Raw genomic sequence first — 24,799 nt, 5'->3', positions numbered from 1 at the left:
TGAGGATCACTTGCAGATCTTTTCAAACTCTCACTCTTCAGAAGGAGGCCCAGGCATCAATAAGTTAAAGCTCTTCAGGTGATTCTGGCATGCAGCTACGGTTGAGAATCCCTACGATGTCTCCAACGAGGGTCCTTCCAGTAGCACCATGGAAGGCTGGCTTCTGTATGCTCAAAATGTAGGAGTCCGCACTGTTGCCCAATTAAATACACGTATATCTTGAGTTCTATCTTAAGCAGAAAAATGTGCACATGCGCAGCCCCATCCTCAGACACAAAGTCTGCGTCTCTCCTGCCCAAACTTTATAACCGACAGTTAAAAAATAACCTGAAGCAGAAACAAGGCCCTTCGGAAATCCTTCTCAGTAGGGATGAGTCCCAAGGCTGAGAGACATATTTCCTTAGGACGGCCCTCCCATCGGAGGTCCAGAGGGACGTGAAATCACACATAAGCAGTACTTCCAGGGGGAACAGAAGCCTCACAACCATCCAAGACCGGTTGCTTTTTCATGACCAAGCTGCCGCACTAGCACGTAGGATTCGGTCCAGCGCCGCCAACTCGTCTCAGAAGCGTACGCTCGCGCCGATCTTTAAACGTCATATTAAAGCGCTCCCACCGCTGAGACTTCTGGGAAATGGAGTCCCCAAGGCCGAACTATGGTTGGGAGCGCGGGCGTCAGAACTCTCTGCGCAGGCGCACTGGTTTCCCGACCCGAAGAGGCGCCGTCTTCCTGGGTCCTGAGCAGTCTGTGCCGGAGGTGAGAGCTGCGGGTGTGTGCTCTTGAGCCGCCGAGAGAGCGCAGCGGCAGAGAGAATGGGATACTGAGAACTTGGGGGAGGTGCAGTAGGAGTAGAAGAGGTGAAGCGGGCGGAGCCAGCCTGCAGAACGTGTGTGTGTTTGTTGTGCGTGCGGCGACGTCCCTGCTCGGACAGGTGCGGACTAGGAAAGTTGTACCCGCATCCCAGTGTGTGCGTGTCTCGTGTGGGCACTGTTAGCAGTGGCCTCTCGGCGTGCCCCCACTGTATGTCAATCCCGGCTCTGCGGTTGGAAGTTAGCAGGCTTCCTTCGCCCCTCCGGCACCTTCTCCTAACAATTGCTTAATAAACGTGGGTGGAATCGACACTAAATCTAGGGTTCCGCCCACTCCAGTTCCTCTCTTTTCCAAAAAGCGCCTCAGATTGTCTCGTTTAGCTCCCCTCCCTAGACCTCTGTACGGGTGATCAGGGGGCCTTCGTGGCGGAGGTAGGATTTGCTGTGGGAAAAAAAAAAATACGAAAGAAGTAGCGAAGTGATAGGCAGATTTGAGAAGGAAATGCTTTTTATAAGAGTGAAGCGTCGAGGAATAGTGGGAGACAAGGATGGGGAAAAGCACACTGTGGTCAGGGCATAGAGGATCAGGACAAGACATGGTCAGCAGGATGGATTTTATGGGGCTGATCGGGGATTGACAGGAATAAAGCTAATTTCGGTGCTTTTATTCTAGAGGTCACATTCATAATTAGAGAGGGGAAGGGACTAGTGTAGGGAGCCAGTCAGGAATGCTTGGTAGTGGTCATAGTCCTGAATCAAGCTGTCATGAGCCTGAATTATGATGGTGTCAGTGGTAGGGAAAGATACAAATGACATTGCAAAAGAAGAGTCTGAAGGACCTGGTAACTTTGGGAGTTAAGAGAGCCAGGAGAGAGTTTGAATTTGGGGCACCTGGGAAAATAATAAAACATCTGCTGTAAGTGTAAGGGCTTCCTTGTGGCTCAGCAGTAAAGAATCTGCCTGCCAACACAGAAGACGCAGGTTCAATCCCTGGGTTGGAACAATCCCCTGGAGGAAGAAATGGCAACCCACTCCAGTATTCTTGCCTGCAGAATCCCATGGACAGAGGAGACTGGCAGACTATAATCCATGGGGTCACAAAGAATCAGACTCAACTTACTGACTAAACAATAAGGAGAACTGTAAGGGCAGGGGAAGGGATTGATGTGGGGAACTGCATAGGGATAGATGGTTTAAAATGCTGACAGAATGCCTAACTCGAAATACTTAGTCATTTGGAAATGCAGGATGAGTTTGGAAGAGAGAGTGGGACTAGATTCAAGAGGCATTTCTGTAGAGGTGGAAAATTAAGTACCAGGTGTGCGTGGACTTTCTGCGAGACAGCAAGAACACAGTCTGAGCGCTGGGCAGCATGAGAAACTTGCCAAAACAGTCAAAAAGCTTCAGAGAAATAAAGAGAAGAGGACTATTGGAATCAGAGCTCATAAATGCCTTGGCAGTTTTCAAGCGTACAGTTTCAGGTGTGTGCAGGGTTTGTCCAGTACTCTGTGACCCCATGGACTGCAGCACACCAGGCTTTCCTGTTCTTCACTGTCTCCTGAAGTTCGCTCAAACTCATGTCCATTGAGTCAGTGATGTCATCCAACCATCTCACCCTCTGTCGCCTCCCTTCTCCTCCTGCCCTCAATCTTTCTCAGCATCAGAATTTTTTCCAGTGAGACAGTTCTTTGAATCAGGTGGCTAAGGTATTGGAGCTTCAGCATCAGTCCTTCCAATGAATATTCAGGACTGATTTCCTTTAGGATTGACAGATTTGATCTCCTGCAGTCCAGAGGACTCTCAAGAGTCTTCTCCAGCACCACTATTTGAAAGCATCAATTCTCCAGCACTCAGCCTTCTCAGTCGGTAAAGAATTTGCCTGCAGTGCAGGAGACCCGGGTTCGATCCCTGGGTTGGGAAGATCCCCTGGAGAAGGAAATGGCAACCCACTCCAGTATCCTTGCCTGGAAAATCTCAGGGACAGAGGAAGCTGGTGGATTGCAGTCCATGGGGTCGCAAAGAGTCGGGCACAACTGAGCGACTAACACACAACACACAGCCTTCTTTATGGTCCAGCTGTCACACCCATACATGACTACTGGAAAAAGCATAGCTTTGACTTTGCAGACTTTGTCGGCAAAGTGATATCTTTGCTTTTTAAATATGCTGTCTAGCTAAAGCTAGGTTTTAAATAGCTTTTCTTGCAAGGAGCAAGCATCTTTTAATTTCATGGCTACAGTCACCACCTAGAGTGATTTTGGAGCCCAAGAAAAGAAAATCTGTCATTGCTTCTACTTTTTTCATCTTCTGTTTGCCATGTATCTTAATCAATGTGTAAATACTCAAAACACATATATAAAATTGCAATTTATTCTATCAATGAACATGAAAGTTGTTTGTAGTTTACCCTAGTGATCTTTTCCCCACTTCAGATTTGTGTTGCCACTGCAGTCATATATCAAGGTTTCCTACATACTTGTATGTGTTTGGGGATTTTCAGTTTATCAGTTTAACAGTTTATCAGTCTGTTATTTACATGGCTATCTTTTTCATGAAAATAAATCATTATACTGTAGAGATTTAAAAGTGCTAGCTGTTCCTGGGTTCAAATTCTGCCTCAGCCTCTTACAAAGCCTAAATTTCCTAATCTGTAAAACAGTACCTACCTTACTAATTTACGAACATGGAATTCAACTGTTCTTGTAAAGAGTACTTAGCATAGTGCCTGGTAAGTAGCAAAAGTTCAGTAAATGCTAGTTATTACTAATATATCATAAAATAATATTTTAATATGATACCATTACTATATTAACATGATAATATCAGTTATATTCCATTGTGTGTATGAACTGGACCATACACACAATGGCATCAAATCCTGTATTTTTAGAAACTTAAGATATTTCAAGTTTTTGCTCTCCTAGGACTTCCCCGGTGGTCCACTGGTTAAGAATCCACCTTGAAATGCAGGGGACACCAGTTCAATCCTTGCTTCAGGAAGATTTCACATGCCATGGGGCAGCTAAGCCTGTGTACAACTACTGAGCCCAAGCTCTAGAGCCCATACTCCCCAATAAGAGTAGCCCCCACTTGCCACAGCTAGAGAAAGCTTGTGCACTGCAACCAAGACCCAGCGCAGCCAAAAATAAGTAATTTTTTTTTTTGCTCTTCTGTAGATTAAATGAGATGACATATAGAGTGCTTAGGAGGTTGCCTCAGATGGCACTCAGTAAAGGTTAGCGTTAATGATAGTTAATAAAAAGCTTTGTGTATGTTTTTCTTTAGGAAAAACTCCAAAGCAGTTGCTGAGTCAAAAGTATGTGTTTTAAGGCCCCTGATAGAAATTACAAATTCTCCAGGCCAGAATACTGGAGTGGGTAGGCTTTCCCTTCTCCAAGGGATCTTCCCAACCCAGGGATCGAACCCAGGTCTCCCACATTACAGGCGGATTCTTTACCAACTGAGCCACCAGGGAAGCCCTTCTGGTGGGGTCAGAGCCTTATGGAATTCTAAGAATAAATACAGCTAGTCTACATGCAAATTGGGGTCCAGGCTGATGCTGGGGTGAAGTAGGGTTTCAGGGGCCAGGGATTCTTGGGGCTTTGCTTTCAATGCTTCACCACCAACATACTTGCCTGTGTTAGTCTATTACAGCCTGTTCTCTACCCCGTGCCCCCCACATACTCATGGATTCTGCCTCCTGGTACCTTTGGTTCCTCTGACCCTCATGGCTACTTCTGTCCCTCATGATATACTTTCAGCTCATTGCCCACTGGTGGAACTAGGTTCCTTTTATTTTGTGAAAGCCTCTTAGGCTTTGTGTGAATCTTTGTCATTAAACTTTACTTGAGTTAACTGAGTATATCTCAGTTTCTCACATAAAGAGTCTAATTAAGACATAGTCAAATCAAGCATTTGGGGGATTCATGAGTGGGGCATGGGGATTGTGTGGTCCTGAGAAGGAAGAGGGAAAGGTATATCTGAGGCTTGCTGAGTACTGTCCTGCAGTTAAGGCAGTGTATTCATTGATCCTTGTTATGCATTTGCCCATCTAACTTGTGGTCCTGGCATTTCTTAGTTCACGATCCTGAGGATGGATGTCATCTTTTGAAGCCAGACCACAAATCAGTCCACGGGTCAGCCTCTGGACTGCCCACCTGTGGCCTAATCAACATGGCCCCAGGATTGAGACTCAGGGTCATGTGGAACAAGCTGTGGCTGCCCCAGTGTTGCTCCATTAGCACCGGGTGTTGCTGTGAATGGGGTACTTTTCTTTTGAAGAGGCTGTAGGTGTTTCCTTGACTGGACTTGCCCATATAGCCATTCATAAAACTTCTTATACTTTTTGTCTGACTCTTTGCAACCTCATGGACTATAGCCGGCCAGGCTCCTCTGTCCATGGGATTCTCTAGGAAAGAATACTAGAGTGGGGTGCCATTTCCTCCTCCTTCAGCACCACCTGGGAAGCCCCATGATGAACAATATTTAATGTGAATTTATAAAGACAATATGAGCCTTAATATATTCTCAACTGCCAGGAATAGAACTTTACCTCTAAGATCGTGGTAAAACCAAGCACCACACTGTTTTCTGCACAGCCTTGCACTCCATTTCTGGGATGGGGTGGGCTTGCTCTTGGCCTTGCTTTTCTTTGCTTTCCCTTTGTGTAGGGTGTTGAGGATGAGGGTGGGTACATAACTCACTGGTGAGTGGAGATTTCTTGCTTCATGGGTCACAAAACTACTAAACGAGACTGGTCTTTCTCACATCCTGCTTCTCATCCCACCTCTCTACCTCATTAGGACTCAGCTCTTCTCTGCAAGGAGAGCACACTGGAGGGAATGGCTGCTGTGTCTCCAACGAGATGCCAGGTGAGGCAGACTCTTGTGTTTCTGAAATACTGTTAGGCTCCAGAATGTAACCACTTTTCTTTCCGTCTTGGGGCTTCTTGGCTTCTTTGCTCAAACCCAACCAGGTGGAGAAAGGACTCCATAAGGAATGTCTCCTTCCCATTTGACTTGTGTTGGTATCTTTCAGTGACCCCTTCTCGCCTTGAATATGTGCCTGCTAGCCTGTCACCAGGGACACAGCCTCCATTGCCTTCACTCTGATTTTGCCTTAAAACTGATGGTAGGGGTCTGATGAGAAGGTCTGTGGAGCAGCAGGCAGTTTCTAGTTCTGATTTCCCTTTAGTACATCCACAAATGGACTGAAAGTAGGCCCCCATATTCCAGGGAGTGTTGGGTTAGGCAGAGAATGTGACACATACTATAAAGCACCCCAGTGAGGTTGAAATAGTCCTAAGAGAGTTTTTGTGCAGGTAGGGACACACAGCTTACCCCCTTTCTGCCCCAGGGCAGAGAGTTTTTAATTCTGAGCTCTGCTTAGAACCTCTGCAGACATTATACAAGAGAATATCCTTGTTTTTACAAAATATACACTGAAACATTAATGAGTAAAAAGGCATCATGTTTACAAGTTACTTTAAAGAAGTTTGGAGAAAAGATAGGCAAATGTGTATATTCTGAGACAAAGATAAAACCAATGTGGAAAATGTTAACATTTGGGGATGCTGGGTGAAGGGTCTTTGTTCTATTCTTCCAAGTTTTCTGTAAGTCTGATAAAAGAGCCCCTGATACTCTGAGGCTCAGCTAGAAAGGTAGTGTGGGGTTATGCCCAAAAAGTCATGCCTCAGGGCTTTATGGCACTTTCCCCAAATGCTTCAAAACTGTTCTTTGTCAGAACCATTTTCTTTCCACTCCCCCAGCATCCTCCAAGCTGTTGTCATATATGACAGTTTAGTCTGGTCCATGTAAGAGAAGGATTATGAATAAGGGAGAACATGATTGTGTTTCCAGGACCCAGTGACATTCGAGGATGTGGCCATAGTCTTCACAGATGAAGAGTGGAGGAGTCTGGTCCCTACTCAGAGAGACCTCTACAAGGAGGTGATGCTGGAGAACTACAAGAGCATCGTCTCATTGGGTAAGGAGAGCTTTCCACCAGAAGTAGAGCCTGTACGGAGTTGATGTGGAGTTGAGAGGCTAACATATTGACACCTCTTCTTCTCCCACCGGAGTGGGAGCCCCTGAGAGACAAGCTGAAAGAGCAGAGGGATGTGACTTAGCACTTACACTGACAGTGGCTTGCTTAATCCTGAACCCCAGCCTGCCAGGGGTCGTTGAGCTGTAAGCAGACTGGACAACCACAGGCCCCCCACTGAGCAGCCTAGCCCTGCACCACAGAGGGCTCACCACAACTAGAGAAAAGCCTGCACAGCAGTACAGACCCAGCACAGCCACAAATAAAAAAAATTTTTTTTAATGGTGAGGCAGAGCTGTGCTGATTAAAATAATAGTTTAAATTTATTATTATGTGAAAAAAATCAAGTTTACAGTTCAGCATTATTTCATTATCCAATTTTTTTAAACCATCTGAGCCACCAGGGAAGGCCTCCAGTTTTAACTTTTGTTTTTTAATTGGGAGACTTCTGCCTAAAATGATCTTTTACATATAAAAGGGTCTGGCGTGTATTACATACAATAAGTCATGATGGATTTAGAAATTATCAACTTGCAGATATCAAAATAAATCAAATAGAAATTATTTTAGATGGGGTAGCCTTATTTTCCAAATAATGCTCTCCAGTAGTTTTTTTTTCCCCCAAAATTGAGATATAATTGTCATTATTCAGTTTTTAACAAAGTATATCTATAGGTATCTTTCTGTATTACAGTGAATAGAAAGAAAGAAATGGGGACTTCCCTGGTGGTCCAGGGGTTAAGATTTCACCTCCCAAAGCAGAGGGTGCCAGTTCAATCCCCAGTCCGGTTTGATCCCTGGCCTGGGGGGTAAGATCCCACATGCCTCAAGCCAAAACACTGAAACGTAAAACAGAAGCAGTACTGTAGCAGGTTCAATAAAGACCAAAAATGGTCCACAGCAAAACAAAAGAAAGAAATGAATACAAAATACAAAAGGTGATTTTTTCTTATTGTCTATGCCTCTAGTTTTCCTACAGTGAACACAATCCAATTGCTTAAGTAAAATCATACTTAATATGTTTATGTTAGTTGCTCAGTTGTGTCCAAAAATAATTGTACTAAAGCATAAATAAGCAAAAATGGGCACCTACATTACACATTCTTATTCAAGGTAATCTTTTTTCATTCTCATCTTCCCTGAGGTAAGGACTCTTCTGCCATCCTACCAGTGCCAGAGCTAGAAGCATCCCAGTCACTTCATGGGGGAAGAATAAACACATTAATTCAAATAGAGTCTATCCACTCTGACTAGATGCCACTTATTCCCTTTTAGAACCTTAGTCTTGACCTCCATTCAGAGGTTCCTGCACTTCTGCATACCTCATGTGCACTTCCTGCCTTTTGCATTTTCTCTCTGAAATACTTAAGAGGCTGGAATTTGCTTTGGAATCGTTGTGTATTTTCATCACATATGACCACCTGGGTTGTTTCTTTCTCCACAAGCAGGACTTCCAATACCCGGACCTGATGTGATTTTTCAGTTGAAGAGAGGGGACGAGCCTTGGCTAGTGGAGTTTCATGAATTTGAGGGAAAAGAAGGTGCAGAGAATGTCTCTCTAGGTAATCGAGTATGAACTGGGCAAGAGAGTTTTGTTTTGCTTTGTGTTTGGTATTTGGGTGCATGTGGGAGGGAGTATTGAGTATCATATTTTTCCTCAAATTCAAGTCTTCTCGTATATTTTTTATTCTCTGTCACCCACAAGTTTCTTTTTTCCCCATCTATACCTTGAAGTATTGTTCACCTTCATTCACCAAATGTTTACTTTTTCAGACTTGTCATGTTGTCCATTCAAACCCCTCCACTTAGCTGACACTCCTAATTAATCTGGCTCTTTCCTGATGGAAATTCTCCTCTTTTTTGAGATTTTCCACTACCAGTTCTATTCCTTGTTTCAGTCCCAGGTCTTGGTTTCTCCCTAGAGTGCAATATTATTTGTGGAAGCAAGCAAAGTGACTGTCATTACTTTTCAAATTTATCACAGTATCCCTCCTTTCTGTGCTAACATTTCCTAACCCAGGAAAGAAACATGCATCTGTATTTTCTATCCATTCCAGATTGGGAGACTAAGCCTGAGATTCAAGCTGCTTCAGAAGAAGGAAAATCAGAAGGATCATTGAAGGAAAAGCTTGGAAGAAAAGGTCCTCCATCTCCTAAATTTGAAGTTTATGTACTGGATGGCAGGTTGGGAACAGAGAAGGAAAGCCCTACAGTTGAGGCCTGCAAGAAACCCCCTTCTCTGGAAGAAAGCTTGCAGCACAGGGCAACCCCTCCCAAGAAATTTCTCACTAAAGAGAGAGACCAGGAATGCAGCAACTGTGGGAAGACCTTTTTTGACCACTCCTCCCTCATCCGCCATCAGAGGACTCACACTGGTGAGAAGCCCTATGACTGTCCCGAGTGTGGGAAAGCCTTCAGCCACAGGAGCAGTCTCAGTAGACACCTGATGTCACACACAGGAGAGAGCCCCTATGAGTGCAGTGCCTGTGGGAAAGCTTTTTTCGACCGTTCGTCCCTGACTGTACATCAGCGAATTCATACTGGAGAGAAACCCTTCAAATGCAGCGAGTGTGGAAAAGCCTTCTTTGACCGCTCATCCCTTACCCGCCACCAGAGAATCCATACTGGAGAAAGTCCTTATGAATGTAACCAGTGCGGGAAAGCCTTTAGCCAGAAAAGTATTCTTACGCGACACCAGCTAATCCACACAGGCCGGAAGCCGTACGAATGTAATGAGTGTGGGAAAGCCTTCTATGGGGTCTCATCACTGAATAGACATCAGAAAGCCCATGCTGGAGAGCCTCGCTACCAGTGCAGCGAGTGTGGGAAGGCTTTCTTTGACCGCTCCTCCCTGACTCAGCACCAGAAGATTCACACTGGAGACAAGCCATACGAATGCAGCGAATGTGGGAAAGCCTTTAGCCAGAGGTGCCGGCTCACCCGACACCAGAGAGTTCACACAGGAGAGAAGCCGTTTGAATGCAGCGTGTGTGGGAAAGTCTTCAGTTCTAAATCATCAGTTATTCAGCATCAACGGCGTTATGCCAAACAGGGAATAGACTGAGTGGGGTGAAAGCTTTAGTCCAAGGATCTCCACGAAAACTCAAGATAGGTCTTCCCCCTCTTAAATCCATCACCTGGTCGTCACACCTATGCTGGCTACCCCTCTCCATTTTCTGCCTCTCTGCAGCCACAGTGTTTGAAGAAACACTGTCCATCCACTGTGTTACAGAGGTGATGTGGGATGCCAGAAATTAGGATGTGACTTTAAAGAGTCAGCATTCTGAAGACATTTGTCAGACACTAGGGACAAAGGTTAGGAGGCAGTCCTCAGACAAACCTCTTGTCCAAAGCCCCAGGCATCTCTGCACTTTATATAACTGGAGGCCACAGCTGGACAGGAAAGGCACCCTTTATGTCAGAGCAGCACTGTTGTTTCCAGAAGTTCTTTTTTTATAGCCGTTAGTCCCTCAGAGGATTTTGGGCACTGACCTTGTCCTGTTGTGTCCCATCATCTAGATCTCTTAATACTACTGCTAGTAGCTAGCACTTATTGAGCGCTTATTATGGATTAAGCACTCAGCTGAGAGTTTTGCAAGAAGTAAATTATTTGGTCCTTTCAACAACCCTTTGAAGTAGGTACTGTTACTCCCCACAATTTACAGATGAACAAACTGACATTTAAAGAGTAACTTGTCCAATGTAACAGCTAGTACAAGGAAAGTCAGGTCTTGAATACAGGTCTTCCTTCAAAATCTCTACCATAAGGCTATAGGGTTTGCTTTATTATTTATGTATGTGTATTATCTCAACTAGATTGTAAGCAGAGACATGACTTATATGTCTTTGTATCTCACACAGTGCCTTGCAAATAATAGGTGCTCAATAAATATTTATCTGAATTAATAACTTTTTGACTACCAAATTCTATTTAAAACACCTCTTAGAGTCACAGCCTTTCTCTGAATTTCAGTCTCACCTGTACTTTTGTCATCTTGGGCTTCTATTACTGTAGTAGTCACTCCCTGGTCTGAATTCTTTCCTCCTATTTATTGAGGAGGGGGATATCAAGCTATGGCCCAATAATAGGCAAACCCCAAATAAACCAAGATTCATTTCTCACATAAAATCAGATGTGAGTCAGTCTTTCTTCCTCACCTTCATCATTTAGAATATGTTGCCTCCAATGTCCAGAAAAGGCAATGGCACCCCACTCCAGTACTCTTGCCTGGAAAATCCCATGGGCAGAGGAGCCTGGTAGGCTGCAGTCCATGGGGTCGCGAAGAGTCAGACACAACTGAGCAACTTCACTTTCACGCATTGGAGAAGGCAATGGCAACCCACTCCAATGTTCTTGCCTGGAGAATCCCAGGGAGCGGGGAGCCTGGTAGGCCGCCATCTATGGGGTTGCAGAGTCAGACACGACTGAAGCGACTTAGCAGCAGTAGCCTCCAATGTCATCATGGGGGATATTCTGGGATATTTTTAAAGGCCATCACTTATATCTCATCAATCAGAACCCAGCACCAAAAGGCTAGAAGGTCAACAGGCACCTCAATAATTGGTTAATATTGACAGCCCCTGTCCCAAGTTACATCTTTCCATATCACTGTTAGGTCAGCCTTTCCAAGTGACCCCCTTCCTGCCCACCATTGCCTTATTCAAGACCTAAAATAGCTCCCTGTTTAATGAAGGTGTCTCTGAATATTTAAAGTCTGCCCTGACATGACCCTGCATTACTCAACTTGAAGCCCTGACTCCCCAGATCCTCCTGTTCCCTGTTGTTTAGTCACTAAGTCATGTCTGACTCTTTTGACCCCATGGACTGTAGCCTGCCAGGCTCCTCTGTCCATGGGATTTCCCAGGCAAGAATACTGCAACAGGTTGCCATTTCCTTCTCCAGGGGATCTTCCCAACCCAGATATAGAACCCATGTCTCCTGCACTGCAGGGGGAGCCTTTACCACTGAGCCACCAGGGAAGCTCTATTTCCTGGGCCCTGCCCTATATTTTTATTTTCTTGAAGGGGAGGCACCAGGCAACTTTGACTCCAGGCATCTGCATTCCCTTTGTTTACTTAAGGTGAAGCCCAGAAGATCTGATTCTGAAAGACTGGAATGTAGCTACCCTGCATGAACCCTAATGGACCAAGATCCATTTCTCCCTGGGAGTTGAAATCTAGTTCAAGAAACTGGATTGCCAAACAGACCCTTCCCTAATCTACTCAACCCTACTGGTCTACCTGTCTTAAAGCAGATGAGCAGCAGGGAAGACTTTTCACATGCAGACTTTCAAAGCAACTTGAGTTAAAACCAGAGTGCAGAATCTGTTGGAGTGGATAATATGTGCTATTATTTAATAATGTCAAGTAGAAAATAAAAGGAACTACTGCCAAACTTTTGGCTGATGACTGTTCTCTGAGAGTTCTGAATCTTTATTGCCTTGTTAAAAGTAAGCTGAAGGTCCAGTATTTCCCTAAGATGCTCTGCCATTGTCAGCAAGATTAGACAAGAATGAATTCAGAATTCTAATCGACATTTGGGTAAAGTGATAATTGAAACAGAGTGGGAACATAAATTCAGCAGTTCTCCTTTTGTTACCTTTTAAAACTTGGGAGATGTGCAGAGCATTTTTAAAAGGTAAAGTACCTTTCCATCTCCTGCCAACAATTCTGAGGAAAGGGCCATTTACCTCTTAACTGATACCTCCCAGTAGGACATGGAGTAATGGAGGCTTTTCATTTTGAGGTTTTAGCTTCACCGGATGGCCACTAATAAGATCAAATCTTGGAATCAGAAATTGGCATTCTGAGCATATAAGGCAAAAGACTTGGTAGTGTTTGTAGGGTTTTAGCCTAAGATTTTAAAAGTGGTTTTGAAGAAATGAAATAATTTCTCTGGTGCTTAAATAAGCCCTAAGTTTTAAGAGAGAATTGAAAACTTACCATACAGATTACCAGAAGCACTCCAGGAATCAACTCTTCAAAGAAAAGGATGAACTCTGAGATAAAGTGAATATGGTAGAGCAAACCTGTGCAGCAAAGCCTGGGGCAGATAACTGGTGGGACTACTAATCCCAGAAATTTATCTGGGATGCCAGGATGGCCAGGTTGGCCAGCTTCTGAGCTCTGCAGCACTCACTCCCTCACTCACCCCCAGGCCTGTGCTACTAAGAATACATTAACCCCCACAACTCATATGAATAACCAGAGGTGAGGAAGAGCTGGAGAACAAGGTTACCAGGCGCCAGTCACTAGGTAACATGTTGATAAAGCCAGAATCGTGATTCCTCAAGAAGTCGAAGAGAAAAACAGCTGTGGATGTTAAATTCCTAAGTGGTCTCTGCTACTGAGGCGGGACTTCTATGGTAAAAAAGCAGAAAGTAGTTGAAGTGGCCCATGTTGAGCTGAGGTGATCCTTTCCAGTTTTTCCCTCTTACATGGTGATTCACTGGTTCCCTGTTTACCTCTCTTAATATCAACTTTCACGTCAAAGTTACTGGCCTCTGATGGCACTGGAGCTTCTTAAGGAAGACAGGGATGCTTTATTGGAACGATGTTGTGCTAAACACAAAGACAGACTAGAAGGCGACAGTGACCCTCAAATTTAAATTTAGGAAATCTAATAAATTTATAACTCAAGGTCCATCCACCCTTAAAACAATGAGGACTCACTGGGGACCAAGGGATTCCAACTCCACTCTGCTGTTTTGTGAGACCAAGATCTAACTTTTGAGATGCTACTTTTCCTTATTCCAAGGTGCTGCCTGGTTACTTGAGGTAATCTGTCTCCACCCCACCCCCACCCCAAGCCGCAATGGTGTGGAGGCGCTGTAGAGGGGAAGCGACGGAGTGGAGTGAACAGCCGTTGGGATGCGGGCGCCTACCCTCCGACGGAGCACAGTGGTCAGAGAGAAATGCTGGTGGGTGGGTGGCGCCCTCTGCCAGTTACAGTTGCGGAGCGAATGTCCCTCTCAAGGCGGGTTTTGGCTCGGCAGCCCAGAGTAGACACTGAGGAAGCGGCGGCCCCTGTGGCGTCCAGGAAGGAGCTCTCCGAGGGGCTGAGCACCTCTAGAGACCCAGCACAGCCGCGAGGTTCCACGGATGCCCAGCCTCGAGCGCAGAATGTAGCCTGGCCAGCGGCCCGCGGGGTCCTCTGGGAAGCAGCATCCGGTAATGCGCGCCGCGCCCCGCGGAGGATTCTGGGAATTGTAGTTCAGCAGCGAGTTCGGGCCGGCGCGACTCAGCCCCGCAGGCTCCTAGGTGCCTTTGTCGCCCGCCGAGCTTACTCAGTGTTGTTCATGAGGTCGAGCCTGGGGTCCAGGAGGACTGAGTGCGTGTTCTCTTGAGTCTGAGTGCCCCGAAGGAGGGCCGGGGAAGGCCCCGGGGTGGAGGGCGCCGAGCTGCCCAGCGAGGGTCGCGCGAGCGTTCCCGGGCCTCTAGGTGGACCGGCGCGGTGGACCCCAGGCCCCTCGCGGCTTCCCCGCTCCCTTTTCCCGCAGTCGTCACCAGCGCTAGCGTGGAGGGAGTCGCCGTGGAGCCGAAGGGCAGAGGTGAGGATTTCAGAGGGATGCCGCCTGCTGGAGAGAAAAAAGGAGAAAGGCTGCCCTCTGGCTGGGGCAGGCTCAGTAAGAACGCACAGAACGTCTCCTACGAGTTGATCTCACTTTGGGGTTTAAGGCCCCGACCTGCATTGCCCTGCCGGTCTTTCGGGTGCCCTGCCGTCTCTAAGTTGATGTATGCCTTCTTTGCCCACGAAATCGACAGATCTGAACATTTGGCTTTTTGATAATGACATTTGTTCTCACAGGAGCCCCGTAAGGCTGTTGTAGAGGAAGGAGAATATCCAAACGGACCCATTTGGCAGATGGGGAAAGTGAGGATTTGAGAAGTCACAGGATTTGTTTAGTGCCCTGGATTTTTTTCCCACATGGCCCATTGCTTTCCTGAGAAAGCCAGTATCCAAAAAGAATTTAACTAGTCTTTCACCCTGTAAACCTGGAATAGAACAGGAAGGACTCATTAAGCCAGGCAGGGATTGACATAAGCGGGACTCCGCGTCTGTTTTGACTGTCACTCAGCAGATAAGAGATATAAATAAATATGTCTTTAAGTGTCCAGGATCTTACAGCAACGTTCTGCTGGAATTTAAAGGCAGAGTAGCGGTTTCATGCATTTGAGAAGGAAAGGGCAACCCACTCCAGTGTTCTTGCCTGGAGAATCCCAGGGACGGGGGAGCCTGGTGGGCTGCCATCTATGGGGTCGCACAGAGTCGGAGACGACTGAAGCGACTTAGCAGCAGCAGCAGCAGCAGCGGTAGGAGATTCCTGAGGCAGCCATGGTCATGGCTGTCTTGCTTCAGAGATGTTGTGGAATTGTCCGTTGGTTCCCTGTGTTGATTCTTCCTAGGTAACAAGTAGTTGTGTCTGGCAGTTTCTGGGAGTTTACTGCAAATAAGAGTAGTCACCCTGGTTCCTGTTTTCTATTTATAGGGTCACTTTCTGAGGATTCAGACCTTCCTCAGGCTGGAAACCCCAAAGAAAATGGCCTGACCACTGTGCTGCTGACCCGGGCATCCCAGGTGGGTTTAAATTTCTTATTTTTTTCTGTTCTTGGGACATGAATATGATTTCCAGCATTGTTATGGATTTGCTCAGCCCTGATTCCTAGCCCGCTGGCTTCATCCTGATAAACTGATGAGTGATGAACCTGATAGTAATTGCTCCTGTCTTGTGCAGAACTTTCCCTCCTGGCGTGACTTCGCTGTCTGCTCAGTGCTAGATGCGCACACGCTATTCTGTGCTGTAATTGGCCTGCTGGTGAGATGCAAAGGAATAAAAGCCAGTTGCCTCTGCCTCCTGAAGTTTGCTGAGGAAACAAGGTATAGATAAGGAAGACAGTTAAACAGGGGCTTCCCTGGTGGTCCAGTGGTTAAGAATCCACCTTGCGATACAAGGGACACTAGCTGAATCTGTGGTCAGGGAAGATCCCACGTGCCTTGGGGCAGCTAAGCCCTTGCACTGCAACTAATGAGCGCATGTGCCACAACTACCGAAGCCTGCACACCCTGGAGCCTGTGCTCTGCAATGAGACAAATGACCACAATGAGAAGCCCTCACACTGCAACTAGAGAGTACCCCTCGCCTAACACAATTAGAGAAAGCCTGCATGCAGCAACAAACACCTAGCACAACCAAAAAAACAAATAAATATTTCTTAAAAAATAATTAAACAGCAAGAAGAAATATTTATTTTTCTAAATGCAGAAAATTGTTAAATACTGAAATTACTAGTACAACAAAGCATTAGCTCCAGTTAAAAATAAATTAATCAATTACAAAAAATTTCACTTCCGACCACAGACTCTACATTGCCTTGTAAGAGTGGTGGCCACCAAAAGAACATCATTTCCTTTCATTAGTTGTGTATAAGGATTTAATTCTTGACTGTAAGATTTTTAAATAAAGAAACTTTTCAAAATAAAATAAAAAAGAATAGAAATAAATTACTAGTACAGACAAGTCATCATAGGCCTTAAAGAGGTTTTTCATCCTCTATTTAGGGGGGGATGTGCTGGCATAAAAGCTGCATTTTGAAAGACAAGAGAGAGTACATAGTTGGAAAATAGAATATAGGAATATTCCAAGAGAGAGAACAGCTTTGGATAAAAGTCTCCAAGTGATGAGAGAGTCAGAGATTTTCAGAGGAAATGTGTGTCACTGTGGAGTAAGCTGGATGGAGTGTGGTGAGAAAAGCACATGCCTGCCGTAGCCAGACCACAGGAAAGTCTGCACAGGATCTTTTGTAAGTTTTCATTTATTTTTTGAAATTTATGCTCGGTTGTGCTGGGTCTTTGTCGCTGCGCTCAGGCCTACTCTGGTTGCCACAGTGGAGGCTGCTCTTTGTCGTGGCGCGGGCTTCTCATTGTGGCGGCTGCTCTCGTTGCAGAGCATGGGTTCTAGGTGTTTGGGCTTCAGTAGTTATGGCTCAGAGGCTCGGTGGTGGTGGTGCACGGGCTTAGTTGCTCCTTGGTGTGTGGACTCTTCCTGAATCAGGTATCAAATCTGTGTCCCCTGCATCAGCAGGCAAATTCTTAACCACTGGAAGGGGTTAACCACCCTTCCTAACCACCAGGGAAATCTCACACAGGATCTTATTCCAAAGACAGATAAAGCCCCATGAAAGTTTTTAGAGTCCCAGCAAGACAAAACATGCCATGACTGATTAAACAGAGAAGATGAGTCAAGGTGCCCTGTAGGATCTGGAGCAGGGAGAACCCTGGGAGAACAGGAGACCTTGTGGTAAGGCATTGGGACTGCCCGTCATCCTCATACCCGCCTCACAGCATCCAGGTGCTGACGATTTATGCAAAACTCTGGGAGGAAACACCAGTACTGATTCAGACCTGAATGGGTAGATGTCTTTCAGAGGAGGAGAAGTAGGTGACAGAGGATGAGATGGTTGGGTGGCATCACCAACTCAATGGACATGAGTTTGAGTAGGCTCCAGGAGACTGTGAAACACAGGGAAGCCTGGTGTGCCGCAGTCCATGGGGGTGCAAAGGGTCCGACACAACTGAGAGACTGAGCAACAACAGCTTTCAGAGGAAAGAGGGGAGATCTGCTGCCTACTGGACAGTGCGTGATTGTAGGCCCCACACAGGCACACTGAGCAGCAGTTCCCTCCAAAAATGAGTTTGGTTGCTGAGGTTTTCTCAGAACTAAAGCCTGAAAGGAAGTGCTAGGTAGTCTGTCCCTGCTACTTTGCTTGTAAAGAAAAGACACTGTATGAATTATATTGCTGAAGCAATATGAAGCATATGACCTTAAGGGACCCTAACTTAAAATGGGAAGTGATTTCATAGTTAGAAAATAGTGTTAGAAAAATAGTTCACTTATTTTGAGCAGAGAATATTCAAGTAGGTAGTTCTTTTCACTTTATTTCATTATGTGAATTACTTTACCAGTTATTTTTGGAGGATATATATACATATGTGTGTGTGTATGTGTAGTCATAATTGGGGCTTAAAATGCTGTTTTATAAATAAATCTATATGTGTAGGAAACATCTTAATTTTTTTAATATATACACACTGAACAAACTTTTTAGCCAGTCCAATACATTTATATTCAAGGGGCTATGGCAAAAGTGGTGTTTCAGAGAAACCCATAACTGGTTCATTTGCTACCATCCCAGGGATTGGTCTGTTTCAATGTGTCTCCTTTAACTTGAAGTTGTATAAAAAAAGTTTTAATAGAATTAGAAAAATTATGAGACATTTGTCGTTCATGAACAGATTCAGGTATAGATTCAAAGGAACATTACCCACCCTGCTCACTCTCCCTACATTTGAGTGAACAATCTAAACTTTTTGCCTGTCATCTAGGTCAAGGAAAGGTAAAGTAAACACTTCTGCAGTGTTTTCAACATTTGATAAACTTCCGTTCCCCTCCCACCTCTGTCCCCATGCACACTTTCATAGAACACCCCATTTAAACTTGTTTCTATTCATTCTTGTTCAAACATTCCTCCCTTCAGCTCATTGACAAATATTTACAGTGTTCCTGCTCTGTGCCAGAGACTAGGGCTGCTTCATTGAGCCAAATTAAACCTGGTCTCCACTCCTGTGGAGATTAGTGTCTAATGGGACAGACAGATGTTCATCACAGAGTCCTCTCACCATGTGCATAACCCAGGAAAAGGGAAAACCCATGGTGCTACAACCTAGAGAGTCAGGGAAGGCTTCCCTGAGCTGAGAGCCAAAGTGTGAGTAGGATCGAAATAGCTGGAAGGGGGACTTCCCTGGTGATCCAGTGGTTAAGACTCCATGCTTCCAAAGCAAGGGGCACAGGTCCGATCCCTGGTATGGAAACTAAGATCCCCCATGCCACATGGCATAGCCAAAAAATTTTAAAAATAAATACAATTTTTTTAAAAAACAGCTGAAAGTATGGGGCAGAGGGGGCACTTTCAGGAACAGGAAGCAACGTGTATAAAGGGGCGGAAGTAGTTGTGGTCCACATTTCAGGCAGCCACCAGCTGGAGCACAGAGTATATAGGAGGAGTGGAGTGAGATGGGATAGAGAGTAGATGGTGGGGCTGGGTGGCAGAGTAGTCAGACTGACTGGGGAGAAATGGCGAAAACACTGGGAACTCATAATAATTGGGGCTTAAAATGCTGTTTTATAAATAAATCTATATACTGTGACACATGTAGCAAGCATCCTAATTTTTTTTTTTAATATATTGGACTGATTATATTGTCAAAGGAAAACTAGAAGGAAAAGTAATTCCTATTTATTGAATCTCTTGTATTTTTAAACCCTACCATAAAGAAAGTGCTTAATTTATAATTAGATTTCCTCTACTCTCCCATGTCTAAATAGTAAGGATTTCTATAGTTCTATCATTTAACTTGTCGATACATAAACTAGGAGCTTGGTATCCTCGGATTTTACCCTGAAGGTGTTCCTTCCCAGCTGCAGGTTATATTAGATTCTGGTGCATGGAGGTCAGGAACGAGTCTGTGGTTGTAAATACATCAGTGTTGGAATGGTAGAGGTCATTTTGCCTAACCTTCATATTCTCCCTGTCTTCCTTCTCCTATGCCATCTTCTTGAGTCCTGCCCAGAGGCTTCTGGTAGGAGGTCCCTTGGTGAGCACTGATGTGGTTGGTTTTCAGGGATCGACGATCAGGGACATGGCCGAGGCTCTCACCCAGTGGGAACAGCTGAACCCTCCGCAGGGAGGTGAGCCTGAGAAGCCTAGGAATCTGGTCTTGCTTGGTAAGCAGCACTCCCACCCCACCCCCACCCTGTGAAATTACCCAGTGTGGTAGCTTGGCTTCCTCAGTTCCTAGGAGCTCTGAGGTTCTTAGATGCAATGATTCCTAATCCTGGGGTAAGGCAGGTATCTGCTACTCTTTTGTTTCTAAACACAAGCTTAACACTTTTAGAATCAGAAATGAACACCTTTTAAAAACTGTATTTGACAGGGCAGTAACCATCCTTCTTCCCTGTTTCTCGGCTGAGGATGCTGAGACAAAGCTCTAGGAGAAATACCTCTTAAGAAATGGGTGTGGAGAAGAAATGGCAACCCACTCCAGTATTCTTGCCTGGGAAATCCCACTGACACAGGAGCCTGGTGGGCTATAGTCTATGGGGTCGCAAAGAGTTGGACACTTGGCAACTAAACAACAGCAAATACTATCAATTAGATTGTGATCTGGGAAGTATTTCTTCATGAAAATGGTACATAAAATGGAGAGTGAAGTGACCTAGTAATATGGAATATAGAATTTTATATGAAATTTGTATAGAATAATAGTTGCAAATATTCAAATAATAAATCTGCGGCTAAAGGGGAAAAAAAGGAAATTTGTGCTTATTCTTTTAATAGGGAGAGGTGAAAACAAGTGATTCACTGGTTCTGAACTCAAGTAGACCCCATATCAATCTTCCTAACTTCCTCAGAGAAATCCTGTCTTATCCTGTTCTCTCTGACAAGCAAGTCGCTAACACTGAACATATATACTGAGACTCCTTTTTCTTTCCCTGTAAACAGGGCTTCCAATTTCCAAGCCTGATGTAATCTCTCAGTTGGAGAGTGGGGAGGCGCTGGAAAGAAAAGTCTCAAAAGCAGCTAATCCAGGTGAGTGACGGTTGGAAACCATGAACAGAAAATCCAGATGGGAACAGCATCTTAGAAATGCTTGATTTTGCTAGACCTAAGGAAAGGTTAAAATGCCATTCTCCTGGGCCTCATTGTATCTCTGTGGATAATGATCTGTTATAAAATCGTAGGTTTATTTTTTGGAAAACAAATACTTTCCATCCTTTCAAATCAGTTCTGTTCTCCAAATAAGGTGAAGTGAAATCAACTCTTAAATATTTATTAATAATTTGGGTACAAGGCTCTAAACCAGGCTTTTTAATATATGCTATTTTATTAATATCTCTTCAGGATAAGTTGACTTTTTGTCTCAGACCAGTGACCATAAATTGGTCTCTGAGTTTTCCCTTGCCTTACTGTCTATCTAAATGGGGGCAGCATAGCATAGTGGTTAAGAGTGCAGACTTTGGAACCACTTTTCCTGGGTTCAAAGCCAATTTGAACTACTCATCAGCTCTAACCTCTAACAGGTGAATTATCCATTTGTTTGTTTAGTCAATAGGTTGTACTGAGCTCTTTCGCTACCCATGGACTATAGCCTGCCAGGCTTCTCTGTCCATGGGGGATTTCTGGACAAGAATACTGCAGTGGGTTGCCATTTCCTTCTCCAGGGGATCTTTCCAACCAAGGGACTGAACCCATGTCTCCTGCATTGGCAGGTAGATTCTTTGCCGTCTGAGCCATCTGGGAATTATCCATTCTGTGACTCAAATTTCCCAACAGTAAAATGGGGAATATGTAATGCAGATAACAATAGCTCTTAACTCATAGGGTAGTTGTGAGGATCAAATGAAAGAGTCTAAGAGAAATGCTTAGAACAGTACCTGGCTATATGCTAAGCAAATGATAACTAAGGATTTGGTCCTGCTAACTCTTTAAAAGATTTGAGCCTGTCTCTTCTATCAAACTGGATGCTGTGATAGACCACCAGCTAATTATACTTTCTTTAATTTTTAATTTTATTTTCTTATCCTTGTCTACTTAGGCAGCATATTACTGCCAGATTCCCCACGGTGAGCTACTTAACTCTTCCAGTTCCGTATTCCTCTTCCTGCCCTCAAGACCTTTGCTAATCTACCTGCCTAGTCATTGTACCTTCTCTCTTCAGCTTGAACCCTTAACACCAGACAGGCTAACCACGTGTTCTCTATGAATGTTTGGGGCTTCGGTTCTTCCACTCCCCTTAGCTGAAAGTCCGTTTGCCTTTAACCTGTTTCTACCTACTTGTCCTTAAAAATCCCAGCACTTCCCTGATTATATGTCATTGAGAACATTGTATTGTATTGATTTATGTCATGTAAAGTCTTGGTTGTAATGGATACTGATGACCATTTAAGCCTGGAATATTTAAACATTGCTAGCGGTCCCCTCCCCGTCCCCTCCCCCAAACTGTTACTAAAAAGTCTAGAATTTGAGGCTCAGCCTGGACTAATCTGAGTCTGTGAGGGGTTTGAACTTCCCCTCCCCACACACTGCTCGTTTTTTGAAAAAACTTGGTTCTGGCTTACTCTTTCAAGTGTTTTCAGTGTGGAGTGATCAGAGCTGCTAAGTTGCCTTTCAGTTACTAATTTAATTTGTAGATCTGGACTACCTTGAATGCTAGCTTCTGGGATTTGTGTCACACTCTGAGACAGTGGAACCAGCAAAGATTTTTGTGTTAAGAGGTATGGTTTTAGAAGTTCAGTCTGCTAGCAGTGATTGGGACATACTAGAACAAGAAAAGATTGGTGGGAAGGTCAGCTGACAATGGACATTCTCAGAACGTGATGCTCTGATAAGGTTGTGACAGTGGGCAGTCCCTGGAAGACCATCCCTCTCTGATCCCAGCCCAGTCTCCACCAGACCATGTTTGTTATCTGCTGTTTTCCGCGTCACCTCTGTTTCGTCTTGTTCTATTTCTCTTTCTCATTTCCTCCTCTGCTAGACACAGGACTGTTGAGTACCTGCTCACCTCTCCCTTTATGCTTCTGCACCCCTTTGCCCAGTCATTTTTCTTTTCTCATACTCTCTTAAGATTGCAAGGCTATTTGTGAGAACTTCCAAGCTCCTCTGTTCCCTGTAAGCATTTTTTGTTTGCTTCATTATTTTCCTTTCACAGCAATTATTTTTCTCCCAGTGTAAGAAATGATAACATTGTAGTTTTGTTTATTTCAGACTGGGGTACAGGACCAGAGAGCAAGGAGGTAACCCCAGAGCAGGATATTTCTGAAGAAGAATCAACCCCTGGGGTGTTAGTAGAGAGATTTCCAAAGGAAAGTTCCAGTGAATGTGAAGATTCTTTAAAGAATCAGCAGGAAAACCATGAGAAACATTTAATACAAGAGGTTGGCCCTCAGACGAAACCTTCTGGGGAGAGAAGCTACCAGTGTGATGAATTTGGAAGAAATTTTAGTCGGAGGTCATTACTCGTCCAACAGCAAGGAGAGAGACGACACAGCCGTGATTCATTTAAAAAGAACTTGAAGCAAAATTCAGATCTAATGAAACGTGAAAAAATCTGTGCAGGAAAGAAACCTTGGAAGTGTAATGAGTGTGAGAAGGCCTTTAGTTATTACTCAGCTTTTGTCTTGCATCAGCGAATTCACACAGGAGAAAAGCCCTATGAGTGTAATGAATGTGGGAAAGCCTTCAGTCAGAGCATACACTTGACTCTGCACCAGAGGATTCACACAGGAGAGAAACCTTACGGATGTCACGAATGTGGGAAAGCCTTCAGTCACCGCTCAGCCCTTATTAGGCATCATATAATTCATACTGGGGAGAAACCTTATGAATGCAACGAATGCGGGAAGGCCTTCAATCAGAGTTCATACCTCACTCAACATCAGCGAATTCATACTGGAGAGAAACCTTACGAGTGTAGTGAATGTGGGAAGGCCTTCAGCCAAAGCACATTCCTTACCCAGCATCAGGTCATCCACACTGGAGAGAAGCCCTATAAATGTAATGAGTGTGGAAAAGCTTTCAGTGATCGCTCAGGCCTCATTCAGCACCAGAGAACTCATACCGGGGAGAGGCCTTATGAGTGTAACGAATGTGGGAAGGCCTTTGGCTACTGCTCAGCCCTGACTCAGCACCAGAGAACTCACACTGGGGAGAAACCCTACAAGTGCAACGATTGTGCCAAAGCCTTCAGTGACCGTTCAGCCCTTATCCGTCATCAGAGAACACACACTGGAGAGAAACCTTACAAGTGTAAGGACTGTGGAAAAGCCTTCAGCCAGAGCTCATCTCTTACAAAGCATCAGAAAACTCACACTGGAGAAAAACCCTATAGATGTAAGGAATGTGGAAAGGCTTTCAGCCAGAGTTCATCCCTTTCTCAACATCAGAAAACTCATTCTGGTGGGAAAGTCAGGGAATATGGAAAAGCCTTTAGTGAGCATTCAGCCTTCAACCAGCAAAAAAGAATTGATACTGGATAAAAGCAATGTAAATGCAATACATTCAGAACATCCTTACTGAACAACTACTATAATGCTGTGAGGGCTACAAAGGAATTAAGAATATGTTACAAAAGAGATTTAATTGAGAAGTCATTGGTGATATGGGACACAGCTTACTCAGAATGTAAGAAAAGGGTTTTGCATTTTTAAAAAATATCCTGACAGAGGACACTGAATTTCCCTAGGGAGAGAGGAAAATTATTTCCAACACCCTGATGTGTATGTAAGCTACCAAATCCTTGCACAAGAAACAGGGTGTGCCACGATGGAAAGAGGACATCTTGACTGGGCTAGATGTTCTCATAATACTAAGGGGATGACATTTTAAAGGGATAAATGGTCCTTTTAGGCAAATTGAATAGAAATCAGAGGTTGGCAATTTGCATTGTCTGTCCAGAGTTGAGAGTGGTGGTGGAAGAGACGTTGTCCTTGGTCTTAAATACAAGAATTAAGTGTGTGCTCAGTTGCTAAGTCGTGTCTAACTCTTTGCAACCCCTTGGACTGTAGCCCGCCGGGCTCCTCTGCCCGTGGGACTTTCCAGGCAAGAAGACTGGAGTGGGTTGCCATTTCCCTCTCCAGGGAATGTTCCCAACCCAGGGATCAAACCTGTATCTCCTGCATTGGGAGGCAGATTCTTTACCACTGAGCCACCTGGGAAGCCCTATCTAATATATAGTCAGTTTTATTTCATCCACAGTTATCCCAAAATGTCATTTACAGCTCCACCATCCATTTTCAATCGATTATAACACATTGCATTTTCTTTGCCCTACCTCTGTAGGCAGCTTCAGTCTAGAATGATCTTTCAACCTCTTTTTGTCTTTCATGACATT

General features: G+C 44.7%; 1 protein-coding gene across 8 annotated transcripts; it reads left to right on the top strand.

Moving 5' to 3' along the window:
* The first annotated feature begins 687 nt into the window (after positions 1-687).
* Positions 688-24,429, top strand: LOC138435682 (zinc finger protein 2). Of its 8 annotated transcripts, XM_070292301.1 has the most exons (7): positions 692-757; positions 5,613-5,681; positions 6,669-6,795; positions 8,298-8,414; positions 8,910-9,895; positions 13,749-13,755; positions 23,026-24,429. In XM_070292301.1, exons 2-7 carry the CDS (start codon positions 5,652-5,654, stop codon positions 23,943-23,945), a joined length of 2,187 nt encoding a protein of 728 aa, XP_070148402.1. In that variant the 5' UTR covers positions 692-757; positions 5,613-5,651; the 3' UTR covers positions 23,946-24,429. The 8 variants fall into 8 exon arrangements, 4 of the variants coding, with proteins under 4 accessions (XP_069436711.1, XP_070148402.1, XP_069436709.1 ...); XR_011255181.1 differs by lacking the exons at positions 13,749-13,755; positions 23,026-24,429 and adding an exon at positions 11,692-12,247 and having other exon boundaries at positions 688-757; positions 8,301-8,414; positions 8,910-11,031; XR_011255180.1 differs by lacking the exons at positions 13,749-13,755; positions 23,026-24,429 and adding an exon at positions 11,692-12,247 and having other exon boundaries at positions 688-757; positions 8,301-8,414; positions 8,910-11,040.
* Positions 24,430-24,799: the final 370 nt, after the last annotated feature.

The sequence above is a fragment of the Ovis canadensis genome, chromosome 3 (genome assembly GCF_042477335.2).
Source record: "Ovis canadensis isolate MfBH-ARS-UI-01 breed Bighorn chromosome 3, ARS-UI_OviCan_v2, whole genome shotgun sequence".
Taxonomy (NCBI): domain Eukaryota; kingdom Metazoa; phylum Chordata; class Mammalia; order Artiodactyla; family Bovidae; genus Ovis; species Ovis canadensis.
The sequence above is the reverse complement of the archived record's forward strand: the minus strand, read 5'-3'. Positions and strand labels throughout refer to the sequence as shown.